General features: G+C 30.5%; 2 protein-coding genes across 2 annotated transcripts; one reads left to right on the top strand and one right to left on the bottom strand.

Annotated features, from left to right (window-relative positions):
* Nucleotides 1-8,957: 8,957 nt before the first annotated feature.
* Nucleotides 8,958-12,565, bottom strand: LOC121217939 (protein farnesyltransferase/geranylgeranyltransferase type-1 subunit alpha). The gene is made up of 5 exons (XM_041094640.1): nt 12,110-12,565; nt 11,897-12,006; nt 10,614-10,734; nt 10,135-10,230; nt 8,958-9,610 (listed from the first exon to the last, which is right to left on the bottom strand). The coding sequence occupies exons 1-5, from the start codon at nt 12,341-12,343 to the stop codon at nt 9,176-9,178; spliced, it is 996 nt and encodes a 331-aa protein (XP_040950574.1). The 5' UTR covers nt 12,344-12,565; the 3' UTR covers nt 8,958-9,175.
* A 1,786-nt stretch (nt 12,566-14,351) lies between these two features.
* On the top strand, nt 14,352-19,020 carry LOC107904383 (prefoldin subunit 1). The gene is made up of 7 exons (XM_016830737.2): nt 14,352-14,503; nt 14,631-14,656; nt 14,786-14,839; nt 16,077-16,182; nt 16,891-16,897; nt 17,013-17,097; nt 18,782-19,020. Exons 2-7 carry the CDS (start codon nt 14,633-14,635, stop codon nt 18,890-18,892), a joined length of 387 nt encoding a protein of 128 aa, XP_016686226.2. The 5' UTR covers nt 14,352-14,503; nt 14,631-14,632; the 3' UTR covers nt 18,893-19,020.

Below are 19,020 nucleotides of genomic sequence, written 5' to 3' on the forward strand. Positions count from 1 at the left end.
TCTGCAATAAACTCGTAAGTGCACTTATGGAAAAATATGGAGTGACTCAACGAATTGCCACTGCTTACCATCCACAAACAAACGGACAAGCTGAAGTGTCAAATCGAGAAATCAAATCCATATTGGAGAAGACTGTTAAACCTAACAGAAAGGATTGGAGCTTGAGACTAAATGACGCACTTTGGGCTTATAGGACAGCTTACAAGGGACCAATAGGCATGTCACCTTATCGACTTGTTTTTGGTAAATCGTGTTATCTCCCGGTCGAATTAGAGCATAAAGCATTTTGGGCAGGTAAGCAGTGTAATATGGAGATGGAGACCGCAGGAAGAGCTCGAAAGTTGGACATTCAGGAACTCGAGGAAATTAGAAACGATGCATATGAAAATGCTCGAGTTTATAATGAAAAGATGAAGGCGTTCCATAATAAGATGATCACTAAGAAGCAGTTTTCAGTAGGACAAAAAGTTCTCCTATACGACTCCACCTTAAAAAATTTCGCTGGTAAGCTTCAATCCAAATGGATAGGTCCATTTACTATCACTAATTTATTCTCAAATGGTGCAGTGGAAATTCAAAGTGAAGAAACCCGGAAGTGCTTTAAGGTGAATGGTCAACGATTGAAACCCTTCTACGAGAATTTTCAAATGCACACGATTGAAGAGATTGTTCTCGAGGAGCCCAGAATTTGAATAACAGGTCGTCGAGCTAAACGACGTTAAACAAAGCGCTGTTGGGAGGCAACCCAAATTTTCTTTTCCTTTATGCAAATAAAATTATTGGTAAAATGGAAAATGAAAATGCATGTCGAGGATTAGTTCTGTCTAAGGAAAGGCTTGGTACTTAAGTATGTCCATTGTGACTCACCTCTCTTTCCTGGGAATTTACTTGGCGCATTTATCACGACTATTTTACCAAATCTCGTAATCTTAGTTTTTAATAATTTATTTTTTGAGTTTATAGCTTAGCTTATAAATTTGAAAATAAATTATTTTTTTAATTTTCCTATTATTATTTAATTTTACTATTTTATTTTATTTTTGTAGGAAAACATTCCAAGACAAAATTAAATTCTACATGTCAACCCACAAAATTCTTTTTATTTCAGCCAAGGCCCACTTTACCTACGAGACCAACCTCCACGACATTGAAATGCATGAGGAGTTTTTTAGACCAACCTCCACGACATTGAAATGCATGAGGAGTTTTTTTTTCTCTCTCTTTCTCCTACTTATCTTTACTTTTATTCTTTGAATTACATTGGGACAATGTAAAATAAGTAGGGGGAGGGAAACATAAATTGGTTCTAATTTGCTTGTCTGTCATCGCTATTTTTGCATGTTTTTGGTAAAAGGTAAAATTATTCTTTTAAATTGGGATGGTACACTTATGGTTTGACTTATTTAGCTATTTAACTCTTTACACATGAAACTTTTCAATAACCTAGACTTAGTGGGTAAGAAATTTTTGGGAATTATAAGTTTGCTTGACTGTCTACTTTTTTTCATATGTCAAATTTTTGAATGCAAAAAAAAAAAACACTCCTCTGATACGAATGTTAAGAGTGAAAAATTGGGGCTGTACATCAGGCTGAGTAACTGGAACGTGGTGCTTGGGTTGTCATTACATCTCGCGTAAAAAAGGTTCGTGTGGCTGCTCAATTTCTTTGCACTCACTCCGCTAACAAGTTATCATGAGTAGGGCGAAATAACCCGCTTAGAGACGTCCGAATTGAGTAACCGGAACATGGTGCTTGGGTTGTCATCATGTCTCGCGTCAAAAAATTCAAAAAATGTCCTAAGTACAAAAATAAATAAATAAAATAATAAAATGAAGGTAAGTCTATCAAACTCTAATAAATTCTGAAATATATTTACTTACTTCTTAGGCTAGGTTATTTGAGATGTTAATGTGCTAGGATTAAATTGTTGAATTATGCAAATCATGGGGAATTGATTAAATACTAAAGTTACATATTTTATGTAATTAATTTGGTTAATTTATGAAAATGCGCCACTAATTTTGCCATATTTATTGAATTTTGTGCAGGAATGCAATTTGGGGCTAAATAGAAGAAAAAGGAAACAATCGGGCTAGATTGAAGAAAGAAGCAAAGAAGGAGGGCGAAAGAAGAATTTTTCCAATATTAATTAGCTGAATTTTTTGACTTAGTGGGAGATTATTTTGGGATTTATTTTATTATGAGATATTTTTCCTTAATTTCTTATGACTAGTTGGCTCCTAATTTAGTAAATCCCCTAGTATAAATAGAGCTTGTATTGTTCATCAATTCATCAATCAAAAATATTAAGCTTTTATCTGTCAATTCTCTTCTTTCTCACGTAGCCTTTGTTGTTTTTTTAGTTTGTTTTCCTTCAATTTATTAGTTCAAGTAGCCTACCATCCATTTCACCTTTATTTTCAACTTTTTTATTTATTGTCTTTAGTTTCTTTAACTTTCAATTCCTAAAACTTCCAGCTTGTTACTACTTACCATTTACAACTCCTTTTTCAAAATCCATTTTTCAACCACCCCACTTTAATATATTTTTTTCCACCCCCCCATACTCAATCACATCACCCATCTTTTCACCCTTTCTACCTTATTTAATTTATCAAATACCAATATGCCCCAAACCTTAGCCAACTAAACCCATTTTCAGCTTTAGGCCGAAATTAGCCTCGTCAAAACCTGTGAGTTACGAACCCGAGCCATTTAACTCCTAAACTTCCAGTACTTATTACTTCTCCAGATTAAGAGTATGATTTTGTCAACTCATAAAGTCAGATCAACACTAAGTCAAAAAAGACGTCGTTTGATTTAGTGTGGTTAGACGTACAGTTGGAATTCCGAAAGGAACGTTTCTAATCAGTTTTCTGTGAACACATTGGCGTGCCAAGTGGAGATTGCTGTTTGGTTCCATCAAGGGAAGTAGTAATCGGATTTAAATGTCCCATGCGGTTGAGGGCACTGGTTCGAGCTAGGCTCTTCTAGAACGCAAAGCTACCAGAGTTCTAAATCACGAACGTTTCGTGGTTGTTCGATCGGTAAGAATTAGTTATTGGACGTTCCATAACTAATTTACACAATGAATAGTTGGTGTCCGAGGCGTCATTGGTAGCTATAACTAGCTTATTGGAAAAGATGAGTTCATCTAATTTCGAGGATCGGTTCAAAGACGAGGAAAATTCGCGCCAAAGCTAAGCTCATTCTAATTAATTTTTCTTAATATTTATTTCACTGTTTTTATTATTCTGTTTTTAACTTTTACTTTTGACGTTATTTTTCTGTTAATTTTAGGTTTCAAATTTTTATCCCCCCGAATGTCTTGGGCACGATAGCTGCCCCGACATAAATCTGGTCAAGCGAGCAACAATTTACAGTAAACCAGTCTCTGAGGGATCGACCCTACTCCCTATATTGCATAATTTGCAAACTAAGGCGTAGGTTTATATTGGTGGATTCGACACCCATCAATGTGTTCGATGAGCATATAATTGTTTGGATCTATGTGTTTAGTGAATAGGCACAAATATTGGTTGATATGAAAATTGTTGAATATACATGTATGCAATCGGCACATGTGGATTAGAAGTATAAATATGCATTTGGTTCATGTAGTTGATAAGTAAAAATATAAGTTTTTGACCTATGTATTTGAAAGATCATAGATATGCTTTCAATGAAATGCAAATGATAAGTATATTTGGAATTAGTATATACAATTAATGATTACGTATGTAACTTAATTATAAGCACATAGTGTTTATACATATGTTCGTTTATATGTATTTTAGATATGCTATAAACTTACTAAGCTATAAAAGCTTACTTTGATTGTTTTTGTCCATTTGTTTTATAGATTTTGGAGACGCTTTACGAGCTCGGGGATCATCAGCATAGTCTATCACACTATCGACTTCTTTTGGTATTGTGTTAAAATTTGAACCCGATCTTATGGCATGTATAGGCCTGAGTATGTTTTTGGTTAGTTTTGGATCATAAAATATAAATAGCCATGCGAAAATGGTTTAATTTCCATGTTTGTGATCAGTTTGGTTTAAAAATGGTTTGTTCATGATAATTTTGTTTAAATTGGGTTTTATGTGTTTTCGAATGTGTGTTTTTTTTTAGTAATACCTCGTAACTCAAATCCGGCGACGGACGCGGGTCGGGGTGTTACACAGTAATTAGACATATTTGATTAAGTAGTAGAGGTGTTCATGGGCCGGGCCCATAAAAAATTTCGGCCGAGTCCTAAGCCTAGGCCCGGCCCGGCCCAAAATATGGGCCTAAAATTTTGTCCAGGCTCGGCCCGAGGGAAAATTCCTAAGCCCGAGCCTGGCCTGGCCTATTTTTTAAATAAACACCAAAAATTTTTTTGAAAATTTAAAAAAGTATTTTAAAAATAAAAAGTATTTTAAAATATTTTTAAAAATAAAAATATATATTTATTATATTCGGGCGGGGTCGGGCCGGGCCCGGGCCAAAAAAGTGGTGCCCGAGGCTCGGCCCATTTTCTAAACGGGCTTCATTTTTTTGCCCAAGCCCATATTTCGGGCCTATATTTTTACCCAAACCCCGGTCTGGGCCGCCCAGCCCATGAACACCTCTATTAAGTAGCATCTAAGAAAAATTATCGATAAAAAAATGAAGATTATTAGCATAAGTTAGAACTATATATATATAAACAATAGTTATTCGAATAGATAATATTGAATCATATTCAAACTACAATGGCAATAAAAAAAGAAGAAGAAGGAGATTATTTTAATTATTGATAAGATAATTTGATAATATTTTTTTTATAATTATATTATATGTTGCTTATACGGTGTGAAGCAAATACTCTTAAAATCGTTCTTTTTTTTCTATCTGTTATTTGTTTAGTACGTGTGAAAAATGTGTTGTGAATTTATTTTGAAAAGAAAATTTAAGTTTCAATAAATATTTTAAATAAACATTATTAATATAATTGAAGTCACATTTAACATATAAAAATTAGAACGGAGATGGAATTAATTTTAACACAAAAAAGAAACCTAAGTAATGAGTGATATCAGGGCTAAAGTGATTAGTTTAATCCACTCATATGAATATATTAAATCATACAATCATTTTATAATTTCCAGTCATACTCACTTAATGATTCTTTTTGCATCTGTAATTTGTGATAAGGCAAAACTAAAAGATGATAATTTGCCATTAATGTGGAATATAGTTGCTGATCAAATGGCGAAATGCATATATTATAATTCATTGGGTTTAATGTTTTTCGAAGATCTACTGATTTTTATTTAAGAGATTTTGGAGTTTGAAAATACTACCCTTGACCAGATTGTTTGATTTTATTGTTTTCGCTTAATATCGTTAATTTCTACTGAAAAAATATTTTTTTAGATTTTTCATTAATAGATAAAAGTTAGCTATAGGCATTTAAAATTTAAAAAAAGTTATCTTAAAAATTTATTTCAAATTTCAAAATGATTTCTTTACTTATTTAAAAATACAGTATCATAATCAAATATATTTTTTACAAAAACAAGGAAAACAGTAATCATTATAATTGTTAAACAAACCATTACTATTCTTCCAATAATGATTTTCAAAATTAAAAATGTTGTTAGAATATTTTCTACTTTTTTTAAATATAATTATTAAAAAATAAAAAATTTAAAGTTAATTAAAATTCTTTAAAGGCTTAAGGGTGTAAAAAGCACTCAAGTTTTTCAAAAAAAGCAATTAAGTCTCTGTTTTTTTTTGCACTCATTTGGGTACTTGAACTTTCAAAATATATCAAAAAAGCCCTTAAACCTTTTCAAGAAAAAGCAATTAAGCCCCTGCTCTTTTTTTTTTCAATCAATTGGGTACTTGAACTTCCAAAATGCTTCAAAAGACCCTCAAACTTTTTTCAAAAAAGCAATTAAGCCTCTGATTTTATTAAAAATTAGAAAAAAATTATAAAAATTAAAATCAATAAAATCTATAAATATTATTAAATTTTAATAAAAAAATTCAAATCATAAAAAAATTGTAAATTTTTTTAAAAATAGTAAAAATATATAAAATATATAGAAATATAAAAATTATAAAATTTTATAAAGTCATAAGAAAATTATACAGAATATAAAGAAATATAAATTTTATAAAAAAATTATAAAAATTATCGTACCAAAAGAAGCATTTTATAATTTTTCTATAACTTTTATTGCTTTTTATTTTTTTTATCATTTTTACCACATGTCACGTTGTGTTGCGACACATGATGACTTTAATTGAAAAAAAACTAGGGTCATTAATTTTTTTATGATTTTTATAAAAAATTAATATTTTTTATTTTTTATGATTTTACAAAAAAAATTTATAATTTATTATATTTTTATTAAAATTTATTGTTTTTTACAATTTTTTTATAATTTTTATAAGAGCAGGGGCTTAATTGCTTTTTTAAAAAATTTTGAGGGTCTTTTTGATGCATTTTGAAAATTTAATTACCCAATTGAGTGAAAAAAAAAGTAAGAGCTTAATTGCTTTTTTTGAAGAAGTTTGATGGCATTTTTAATACATTCTGAAAATTCAAGTGCTTAATTGAGTGAAAAAAAAGGAAGGGCTTAATTACTTTTCTTTTTAAAAATTTGAGAACTTTTTACACCTTAAGCCTTCTTTAAATAATAAATTTAAAATAAAAATATTGTTAAACTATTATAAAAACATATTTAAAAATTTAAGATATGGTTAATAAATTCAAAACTTTTACTTTAATTTTTTGACCAGCATTTACTTGAATAGAATTCAAAAAAGTTAAAAAGAAAAATATAATGGAAAAGTTTTAAAATTTTTAAAACTAATACGCACACGCATATATATATATATATATATATATATATATATTACAAATTTAAAAGGAATAAAAATATGGATAAATTGTAGAATTAGTTATCCAACTATTAACGTGTTTCTGGTTTGGTCACTTAACCATGAAAACTTTCAATTTAGTCACTAACATTTTAGATCATTTATATTTTGGTCACTCTCCAATCTCCATAAATGGTTAACATAAGTGATGATATGACTTTTTTTTAATTGGTATAATAACACATTTAGTCATCAATATTTACACATTCTATCAATTTGATTCTAATTCTAAATATTCAATAATTACAAAATATAATATTATCTTTATAAATAATATTATATGGGCTTATATTTAATTGTACTTATAAGGCTGGAATATGCATTTAGTCCCTCGAACTTGACACCTTCTCGCAAGTTGGTACTTATGATTTTTTTATCCCAAATTAGTACCTAAAATTTCATTCCATTAAAGGTTTTGGTACTTTTTTGTAATGATGTTAAATATAAAACACATTACATGTTTAAGCTATGATACGTGGATGATGCAATAACCTATTTTTTTAAAAATATTTAAAATTTAAAATAAAAATATTTGAAATTTTAAAATATAAAAGAAATTATAAAAAATATATGTATCTAAAGCAATTAAAAATATTAAAAATAAAAAAAATCTAAAATTCAAGTTAGAGAAATTGAAAACCCAAAAAATTCATATATTTTTTCTAAATAAATTGCAAATAAATTAAAGAAAAATAAATTTTAGCCTTAGAAATTAGTGCAGATTATTACACGTTTCTTCAAGTTAACAAGAATACAGAAAATGATTTGAAAAAGGCTTTTAGAAAGTTTTTCCATTTTTTATTTTTACTTTTGTTAAATACTTGTTAAATTTCATAGGAAAAAAAATAGATTTTTCTGTCAACAGAATACTATTAGCACGATCATGAATGAAGTTTATAAAAATCACAAATTTATTGAGTTTTGGGTCCTGAGTTTAGGTTTATAAAGCCACAAATTTACATATAAGTTTATCAAGATTTAATTATGTGTTTAAATATAATTATCTTTATATTTAATTATATGTGTTTGAAGATGAAATTGATAGAATTTGTAGATGTAAAATTAAATTTATTGAATTTTTTCAAATTTTGAACAAATTGATAAAATATGTAAATATTAAAGACTAAATGTGTTGCTACACCAGTCAGAAAAAGGTCACATTATCACTTCCGTTAATAATTTAAAGGAAAGTAACAAAGTTAGAAATGATCTAAAACGTAAGTAATCAAAATAAAAATGATCTAAAATGTAAGTGACCAAAATAAAAAAGATCTAAAACATTAGTAACTGAATTGAAAATTTTCATAGTTAGATAACCAAAACAAAAACACGCTAATAGTTAAATGACTAATTCTATTATTTACCCAAAAATATATATTCTACATTTTTCTTTATAATGAAGTTAAATTTATCAAGTATGATTGTATATTAAATATAATAAAGTTTCTACTTTAAATAGATTTTGAAACTATTTTAATTTTTGAATTTGTTTCACAAATTATCTTTTTAAATAATTTTTTATTAATAAATAAAAAGGTGATCTGTTTATAATTCATGCTAAATGAAATTTATTCCAATTATAATTCTTAATATGGATTTTTTATTAATATAAAAATTCAAAATTATTTATATTAAATATTTATTAAAAGTTAAATTGTGAAACAATTTAAAAAAAAAATTATATGTTATAATTTATGCTAATTATATTTAATTATGATAAAAATATTTATAGGATTTGAGTTTCTAATTTTTTTTAAATAAAACATTTAGTATATATAGATTTCATAAATAAAAATTTAATAAATTCCATAAACACATATTCAGACATAGAAACTGTATATAACAACAACAACAATAATAATTTAAGACAGTATTCTTATCAAACAAAGTATTGAATTACAAAATATAAAAAAAATTATAAAATCATTTAAATTTATTTATAATATTAAACATAAGAGTAAGTTTATACAAAATTATAAAATAATTTTAATATGTTTTAATTTATACATACAACCATTAAACTTATACCAAAAAAAATAAGTAGATAAAGGTTCAAATCTCATTAATACAAAATATTTGAAAGAAAAAAAAGAAGTACATAAAATCCGTCTTTTAGAGGTTGAACCAGTTTTTGTACTAGTTAGGCTACTGTCTGGTTCTAACATTCTAACCGAACCGACCCGAACATTTATGGTTCAACTTTTCAAATTTAGCAAGATGGTTTGAACATTATTCACCTCATTTCCACTAATCAAGTAATCATACGGCTGCTACAGAAAGCTTGTTTTTGCGCCATATCCAATAGCTTGCTCTCAAAGAATCCACATGTTCCAAGATGTCACAAATTGCCATTGACAGGTCCGGATCTAGTGGGTCAGTGTCTGAAGTCCGAAGAGCGACTACAGAATCTCTGAACTCATGGCATGGCTGAAAACCATGACAAAGAAGATCGAGAAGCATTTTCAGCGCAAAAACGTAGTTGTTTTTCGTGTTTATAACCTTCAAACATACTGATGAGATCTCAGGATCATTAACCAAAGCTTTAATATCGTCTTTGTAAAGACCTCGGAGGTATCTCCATGGACACTCATTGTTTGGGTTGGCCAGAATGGCTTCCACAGTGTATCTTACTTCAGATGCTCTCATGGCTTTCAGGCCTCCCAAGAAAGGAGATCTTGTTACAACAAAATATCTCTGTTGCAAATAAATGGAAATTGACATTATAATATTTGAAACAAAGAAAATATAGGTTGTGGTGTGAAGTAATTTATCAAACTTCACGAGAATCATGGCTGACACTCTTGCATTGTCAGTGCATCATGTATAGGGTTGGCAAAATAATCCAAACCCATTGGGTTTGGCCTATAAGAGCAGTTGTTTTATGAAAATTGGGTTCGGGGGGCAGGGCGTAAAAGTTAATAAAATATAAACTATTATGTAAAATTCAGAGTAAGATGAGTCAAGATTGGGGTCAAAGTGTTATCGGGTCAAAGTGTTAGATAAATCCAGTTTGGGAACAGTTCAAGCATATATACATAAAACTCAGGTAAAGTCATGGCGAGCAGAAAACTGCATATTCTAACATAGGAGTGAGGGTAAGGTTCTCCACATGTATTGGAAAACTTAGGTAAAATTGAGCATAGTCAAGTTGAACATATACCCATATTAAACACTCACCCCCGAGTGCAGGTACCATAGAGTAAAACAGTACACCATACCTGGTTCCAAGCAGAATTATTAAAGATATCTTCTTCGAGAAGTTGCTGACAATAATCAAGTTCATCTTCCCAGCCACCTAATGCCTGAAGCACCCACTACACTCAAAGAAAATACCCACATTTTAACTTTGATTCTCAAATAAACTATAAAAAACTTAAACAAACAAAAAATCAAGAAATAAAAGAGGCTTAACCAAAATAGGCTTATTGTGACCAAATAAGCCCTTAACTTTTTATTGGTATAAGCCTAGACCTTTAACTTTTACCCAAATAGGACCCCTAACCTTTAACTTATACCTAAATATACCCTTTAACATAAATCAACCTTTCATTTTATGTTAAAGCTTATAGGTACAAATCAAAGGATGAGGGTTTATTTGAATTCGATAAAAGAAAAGGGGCTTGTTTTAAAAAGATGAAGTAGTTCAAGGGACTTCTTAATATTTCAGTCAATAATCTGCAATATATGTTTACCCAACCTGCCTATGTGACCAGGCATGATAATTTTTGGCATCAAGTGATAGTATCTTCTTAATGAGATTAAGCTCCTTGGCTCCAGCATTAGCTCCCAATCTCTCGACAACCCACCGCCGATGGTGCCTAAAGAAATTTATAGCAAAATTACCATTTAATGGATACGACGAGAAAGAAATAGATCATAGAACATGAAATCAATAAAATTGTCTAAAGCTATGTTACTCAAGCTCAAGTGCAACTGTTGGACAAGGTTATGTGTTAGACACAAGTCTATTCAATTTTTTTTCCAAAACTTTTATGTATTTAAAGGATCCTTGGAGGATCATATCCCTATACTCTTGTCTGTGTATCTATCTGATATAAGTGTTAGACATGAGTACTTCAGGACAAAAAGAAGAATCACAGTACCATAGGACTAAAGATTTCAAAGTTCATAATCTCACAACAACTTCAAACAATATTACTATAGCTGAGGAAAATTGGTCAGACCTTGTATTATATCAGGATTCAATAACCATTTCCATAATAAATAATGCATACAACTGGCACATAACATGCATGTTTGCAAAGCTATGAATAGTGAAGCTCAGCATATCTTTGCAAACGTTAAAATCATGCATGGAACAAATAAAATCACAAGATTCTGAAAATTCATTTGAAATCCAAAGTTATTTTGAGAAGCCGTAGTTTCACTTATAAGATTTTCAAGTTTGATCCCATTGTAAGTGCTACAAATCTGATCAACAAATTGAACAAAATGATAGGAGAATGCATTCTTTCTAAACTTTCCTTTTATCAAGATTCAATAACTATTTCGATATTGTATTAAGCATACAATTAAAAACTTAAAACATAACATGCATGTTTGCAAAGCTACGAATGAAACTGAAAGCATATAATTGCAAACATCAAAAGCCCGCTAGGAATAAATAAAATCATTTAAAAGAAAACACATTTGAAATCTAATTTACAGCAAGTCATTGTTTTACTTAAAAGATTTTGAAGTCATGATTTCCATGCTAGTGTACAAATTCTCAATTGCAAACAGGGGGGAATTTTCATTTTCCAAATAATACTTTGACACTTGCGTTTGTCATATATCCGGATATAGATACAAAAGTATGATGTGATCCTCCAACACCCAAAGATCAATCCTTATGAACATCCAAATGATCAGCAGAGGATTGACTCAAAATGAAAAGAATCCACAAATCAATTTCAAGACAGAACAGTTTTCTTCATGTATGAACAGAAGGAAGGAATTAATTTGAAAGATAAAACTTACCATAACTGATAGTTCTTAGAGTTAGAATTAGCAATCCGTTGAAGAAAATCCAATTCCTCGTCCAAATCGGCATTAAGTGCTTCGAGCACGAGTCGCCTAAAATGCCAAACCTTCATTAACACCCAAAAAACAAAGATTTACAGATTTTGAGCGTCGAAAAAGAGGCCATTAAAAGAAGAAACAACAAAAAAAAACGTATATATAAAGATTTACAGTGTAATTTCCAGGATTGAGATGGATGGCTCGTCGAGTGAGGCGGAGGGCACGAGGGGAGCGTTCATCGGCTTTGTAGATGGCTCGGAAGTAATCCATGGTTTCACGGAATTCTTCCTTGTAGGCTATGGGGACGACGGGGTTAGGACCGTCGTCTTGAGGAAGAGGCGTCACATCACGCCACTCCGCCATCCGGCTAAGTGGCTCTCCGCCGTCGTCTTCTCTTGAATCCATTTTCTGTCTGCGTTACCACTGGATTGGATCAGCTCAGCCAAAGTGTTTACTGCTGTCCTGAACTCTTTTCTGGGACTGCTTGGATGTTGGGCTGTTTTAAAGGGGTAAGTTTAGTCCGTCTTATATGATAATCATATTAATTTTATTACTTGAAAATATAATTAATAACTACTTATCACTTGAAAAATATTAAGTTAATTTTATTTTTCAAAATCTTATTCTTTATCTCCTCATTTTATTACAAATTAAATATTTAAAATTTATCATTTAGCTTTTATTCAAAATTATTCAAAATAAAATAAATAATACCATATTAATAAGATTAAAATTATAAAATTATTAAAGGTTACAAAAAAAAGAAAAAGAAATTGTTGGGGAGAGGTGGTTTAAGTGGTACCATGCTGCTTAATGTGTTATTTTTTAAGCCTTGATTGGTGGTTCCGGATCTCAAATACCCATAATTTTAGCTTAAATATAAAAAAGCCTAAATTATGGTTTTTTAGTTATTAAGCCTATAAATTATTAAATTATTATAAAAGGTAAAAAAAATATTGAAAATATTAAATACTAGAAAATATAAAAGAATATAAAAAAACTATTAATAATTATAAATATTATTAAAATATAATAAAATATATAACATTTAAGCTGCATTTTCTTTGATCACCACAAAACACATCCTCAATAACTTTAATGCAAAACTATATTTTAAGGTTTAATTGAACGCAAATTATAATTTAAAGAATTTAATTGTGTGTGGTTTTCACTATTATTATTTTTGAATATTAGAGATGATATTATTGAAAAAAATCATAAATCTCGGATATAAATAATAAAACGAACATAAAAACTAAAACTAAAATATTATTATTACTTTAAAATAAAAAAACTTTCTAACTCATTATATAAATATAAAGTGAATCTAAGGCTTACTTTGGATAGTCGGTGTGTTTACCTCCGGTGAGGTTAAAAATAGCAGTGGCGGTGAGATTAATTACTGTAGCGATGAGATTAGATACTGTAGCAGTGAGATTAGAAACAGCGGTGGAGTGTGTGTTTGGATTCAAATACAGCTGTAGCAGTGAGTTGAAAATAAAAAATGACTTTTAAGTACATTAGATTAAAAATGATATATAATAGAATTTTTAAAATTATTTAACAATTACAAAATTAATAAATGATTAAAAATTATTACAAATATATTTATTTTTAATAATAATAATTAAAAATGAATTAAAACTCGAGAAAAATTCAAAAAATTATTTTATTTAATATTTAAAAATTAATCATATATTTAATTATAGGAGCTCAATTCATTATTGAAAGATTATTGAAATTATTGAGCCTTTAGAAAAATAAAACATTATTGAAAGATAAAATAATAAAGCAACTCTAGAATAAGAAAGAAAAGAAATAATATATGGGTAAAAGAGGAGAAGAAAAAGCAAGTGAAGTTGTTAAATTTTTACTGGACCAAAAGGCTCCCAGTTTGAAATTAAGCCTCTAGTGAGGTGAAATGTATTTTCAACATACTGAAGAATGCTTTCTAAACAACCTTGCGTTTACTAACATTTTAATTACAATTTTTTTTAGCTTAAAAAAGTCAATGCACTGAGACCTGATTGCATCCAAAGGAAGCCTAAACCCGCTTCGGTGGCTTAAAAACTTTTTGCTATATGTACTGCTGAACTGGATTTTACCTTTAAAAAATTATAGTATTTATTTTGTCGAATCTCAAATTTTTATTTTGATTTAAATTTTAAAATTAACATTATATGTTACTTATTTCATAAATAAATAACTAATGTTACTCAATGTGACTTAAATAAATTATTTATTTAAATGAAAATTTTTAATTAATTATTTTAAAATTAAGTTACTAAAATATAATTTTTCTAATAATTTAGTGAGTTTAACTGTAGTTTACCCTAATAATATATATTGAAAACCAACATGAGCCGTTGGATACATAAAAGATAATGTTGGCCGTTGGATAAAAAATTATATAAAATCTTAATTTCACATAACCATACAATGTGTTCACGGCGGCAATACTCTGCACTCTCGTCTCTTCACGCCCCAACACTCCGATCTGTCTTTATCGGATTACCCGACCTGAAACCGGAAAGATCCAAATAGAAGTTAAGTTCCTTCACAAAGGTAGGGGCGACCCTTTTCCCTTTAATTTCACTTTTTCCCGTTAGTTATAGTTTTGATTTGAGAGTGTAAATAAATGTCAGAACTGTTGGTTTTTTTTTTGGCTGATTTCTTCTGCTTGAATCTTCAGATATGGCCGACGAAGTTAACAAAACTGTAAGAATCAATCATTCTCTTGGTTTTGTTTTCTAAACAATTCGTTATTTGATTTGGTTTGGTTACCGCAAAGTTGAAATGGAGTGAGATAAATCACAAAAATGTTGACGACTTTGTGTTCGATTACAGGCATTTTTAGAGATTCAAGGTCGAATGATTGAGCTCACCAGCAAATTGAAACAGGTAAGTGTTATTTTCGGATTAGTAGTCTATGTTACTCGAACTTTTCATTTATTTTTCTTAAAATAGTTATGTCTGATACATATTTGGAAATAAATGCGAGATACGATTATTCAAAGACATGAAAATAATTAGAATAATTTTCAATATACCTGTATTGGGTGCATAACTATATTCCAACCCTCACTGGAGTCCAGTTAGCATGATAGTAACTATGGTGCTCCAATTTTTATTTTTCTTAAAGTGCAGGTGTGTGACATTTATTTGGACATAGGTGTGCAAATGCAAGCATAGTATACTGTTTACCCACTATTAAAGGCAGAAATGATATGGTATAAGTTGTTGGAGTTGTCAGGGAAAAGCAAAAATGATTTTATAATTAGGGTATTCTAGAAACAGCATTTGGACCCTTTCAAGTAAACCCATGGAGGGTATATAGGATTCAGAAATAGCATATCGTGTGGTTTGTATAGTACCTGTTATTGTGACTTCTTTTAAACTCTATAGTACTGATAATTGATCTGATGCCATCTTAAGAAATTTACATTATTTGGGATGGTTGCTGCCTTCACGAGCAGCAAGAGCTTTTTCCAGACAGTTCACCTCATGTGGATGGTTATTTTTAGTGTTGAATACTATGTTGTGTGATTTTACATCTGAATAGTGTATGGCTCGTTTGCATTTAGAGTGTATGGAGTTCTTTAAACTATGAAAATCCTTATTTTACATATGTCAGAATTGTTATCGGAAAACAAACCTTCTGTGCCATGTTGATGTAAAACATTATAGGTTGAATTACTCTGGGACATACGGCCAATGAACCATCCTCCTGGCATTTTGTCATATTCCCAAATCCAATTGATCCTTCATTTTGTGACTCAAAAGTGATGGAAACTCAAATGTGAATGTCAAATATGGGTACGCGTCTTACATGGTTATGTCCAAATTTTTTTCTAAGTTTTTCGATGCATTTGGAAGGTCTTTGTAAAGTCATATCCCTATACCTATGTTCGGATGTGTCAGAGGATATGGATACTTCAAGAAAAATTAAAAGTCAGAAGCAACAATGCCCCTTTTTGAAATAATCCCAGAAAACCAAAAAACAGTGTTTATGTGCAATAGTTTCTGCTGTATTATTGATGTTAGTTTTGTACCCAACTATCATTTTTCTCCAAATTGGGGACTTGTGAAAGGTGTCTTTAGCCTCCAAGGCTGAATGAGTGAATCTTGTGACGTCTAGGTGCAAAACCAGATGCGAACGAAGGAAGGTGAAAAGAAGCGTGCTTTCTTAACATTGGAGGAGCTGAATCAGCTGCCTGATGATACAAATACATACAAATCCATAGGTACGCTACAGAAGCTGTGGTTTTACGTTGGAATAAGATACTAGTATTGTGTTTTCTCATTCACAACGGATAGAACATTCACATATCAGGGTGCTAGGTTTAGAGTTCTCTTTAGTTTCACAGCCTGGCATTCTGTTTAGGGCTGTTTCATATGTTGTGACTTATGAGCTCTATTTAACCTAGGGGTGATAACGGTTCGGTTCGGTTTTGGAACAAAAATGCAGTTAATGAGCAGTATTTCTATTTTCAAAATCCAAATTGAATGCTATAGAGTATAGAGAACTAAACCAAATTAAATTCCCTCTGTCCGAATTGATTTGGTTTGATTCATTGGTTTTTAATTAACAAATTCTTCTATATAGGTTTTTAAAGTTCTTATTTTCACTAATCTAAATAGATAGTATTTATTTTATATCTTAGAAAAACAGAAAGCTAATTAGAAATAAAAATTAAAAAAATAGAATTCTGTTCGGTCGTACAATTGCAGTTTCTTAACTTTTGAACCAAAAGTGGAATGGAACCAAATATATTTTAATCATTACCTGAACTGAAGCTGAATTGTATTTAATAGAAACAAAAACTGAACACTACAGTTCTTTCTTCTTCATTTTTTTTTCAGTTTTTTGGTCAACCGTAACTTTTACCTAGACTATAGATTAATTGTGCTAAATCTGCAGAGCTATAACCTGTTTGTTTATTATTTTGCAGGGAGAACGTGAGTAGCCGTTGACTTAATTAATTGTTTTTAATGATTCATGGGCCATGAGGAACAATACATGACATGGACTGATGGACATTTATATTTGCCTCTCTTTTTATCATCTGTCCAGGTTTGTTTTAGAGCCTAAGTCAGTTTTAGTGAATGAACAAGAACAGAAGCTGAAAGATAGTGAATCTGCAATTGGTTCATTACAGGTAATTTTCTATGGTTATGTAAGGCTTTTTATGCTTGCATCTTCTCCTCTTGAATCATATTTTTTGATTTGTGTCGTATTTTGTTTTTTAAATGTTTTTCTCCTCGTCTGTATCCATTACCAGTTCAAACTGTCAATTATTTATCAATATCACAAAGCCTGCTGAAAGGACATAGTTCCACTATATTTAAATGTTGTCAAGGTGTGTGCCAAGGTGTTGCACGTTAGTGTCAAATAGCAAAGCACCTTAGACCTTTTTTGGCAAGGCGCATTTGATTAGGGGCATTCCTGCTCCTACTAGCTGTGTTTCTACCTCTAGTAAGAGGATAGTATCAAACTCTCTACTTTGTATTTGAGTATCAAAAGCAGGCATGAGACCATAAGGAAATCATAAAAGAAATTGAAATTTTTGTATGTTTTGTAAGAAAAACTTGACCATTTTTTAGGGTTTAGTATTGTACTGTATATCCACACTCAAACAAGTACACGTACTAAAAGACACATATGTACGTATTGTGCCTTACCTCACTCAAGCGAGTGCTTTATTGTGCATTATGACCTAGGCAATAACAGTTCTAGAACCTAAAGTGCGGCTTAAGCCCTCAACAACATTGTATTCAATATGTCACCTCACCATGTTTGCATATGTTTTTTTATTATATGCCATAATTACCATATGTTGAACCATTATGGGATTTATTGTTATTTTATGGCATCTATTTTTGTGATCTATTGTGGCTGTTTAATCTTATGAAATTCCTAAGCTTAATTGTTATAAGAACTTACAAGTTGCAAAAAGCATTCTCTTGTTTTTGCTCTTTAAGGTTTTACCAAGAAAGTAAGTAACGAAGAACAATGCAAGTGCAATTTTCTTTTATACCTGTAGATTCGTTAACCAAATTTCAATCTGAAAATTTGTAGAGAATTTTACTTCGGTAGTTCTTGATTGGCCTGGTCGAGTGTTCAGGGCAAACTTTCTTCTAGATGAGAGGCATTCTTGAAAAATAACTATAATTTTAGTTTTCGGATGGGGCATCATTATTTGTTGCATGGTAGTTGGTTTAAGATAAATGAGTCAAAGCAATATTATTCTGTTGTTCATTTGTCTTAAGTACCCCTATTTGGCACTAGCATCCAACCCATATCTAGACATGGGGTATGAGGATGTCCCAGACCCTCCTAGGATCCCCCAAACAAATAGAAAAAATTTGGGAAAAAATTAAGTATACCCATGCCCAATACTCCAGTCTGATCAACATAGGCCTTTTTTCTTTTATTGGTCATAAGATCAACATAAGCGTCCACGTAAGCAAATAGCATTGCTCTCATTTATATATGTCCATCCTCATCTTGAAGCTCTTATGCTACTCTGAGCAATTTTTGACTGCTATGAAGAAGCTCAAACTCAACTAAAAATTCATGGCTTGAAGCTGAATTCGAGTTTGGCCGAGTTTTACCTTAAAGCTTGAATTTGGTTTGCTCAAACTTGCTTGATTAGGCTGAATTAAACTATGTTTACTTTGGTAAAAAATGAGCTCCGACTCCAAACTTGGATTACTTATGTTTGAGTTTGAGTTAGAATACTTGAGTTTGGCTCGTTAGATAGCTTGAGGTGGTTGAATCTGATAGTGACCAAGCATGCGGATCCATTCAGTTTGAAGCTAACCTAATTGAGTTATTGACAGAGCTCAAAGGAGTACATGGAAAAACAGCTGGCGGAGGTGGAGAACAACTTGAGGGAGCTGCTGCAACAAGATCCAGGCCTCGCTCGTCAGATAATGTCGATGAGCGTGTAATTTCTTTAACTCTTTCTTATTGGAAAAATACTTCTCACGTTATCTTGTGTTTGTGGTTGCTTTAAAAATTTATCTTAGTACTGGATAAGAATACGCATTTTGGTTTAATGATATGGTTTTTTGGTATA

Source organism: Gossypium hirsutum, chromosome D05, assembly GCF_007990345.1.
Source record: "Gossypium hirsutum isolate 1008001.06 chromosome D05, Gossypium_hirsutum_v2.1, whole genome shotgun sequence".
Taxonomy (NCBI): Eukaryota; Viridiplantae; Streptophyta; class Magnoliopsida; order Malvales; family Malvaceae; genus Gossypium; species Gossypium hirsutum.

Bases quoted from the DNA above. Each gene is read 5' to 3' on its own strand.
- LOC121217939 (XM_041094640.1), bottom strand. From the start codon at position 12,343: ATGGATTCAAGAGAAGACGACGGCGGAGAGCCACTTAGCCGGATGGCG. The intron at 10,735-11,896 runs GTAAGTTTTATC...AAATTTCTTTAG, and splicing joins TCTAAGAACTATCAGTTATG to GCACCATCGGCGGTGGGTTG. The intron at 10,231-10,613 runs GTTGGGTAAACA...CTTTGAGTGTAG, and splicing joins ATGCCTGGTCACATAGGCAG to TGGGTGCTTCAGGCATTAGG.
- LOC107904383 (XM_016830737.2), top strand. From the start codon at position 14,633: ATGGCCGACGAAGTTAACAAAACT. The intron at 14,657-14,785 runs GTAAGAATCAAT...GTTCGATTACAG, and splicing joins CCGACGAAGTTAACAAAACT to GCATTTTTAGAGATTCAAGG. The intron at 17,098-18,781 runs GTAATTTTCTAT...AGTTATTGACAG, and splicing joins CTGCAATTGGTTCATTACAG to AGCTCAAAGGAGTACATGGA.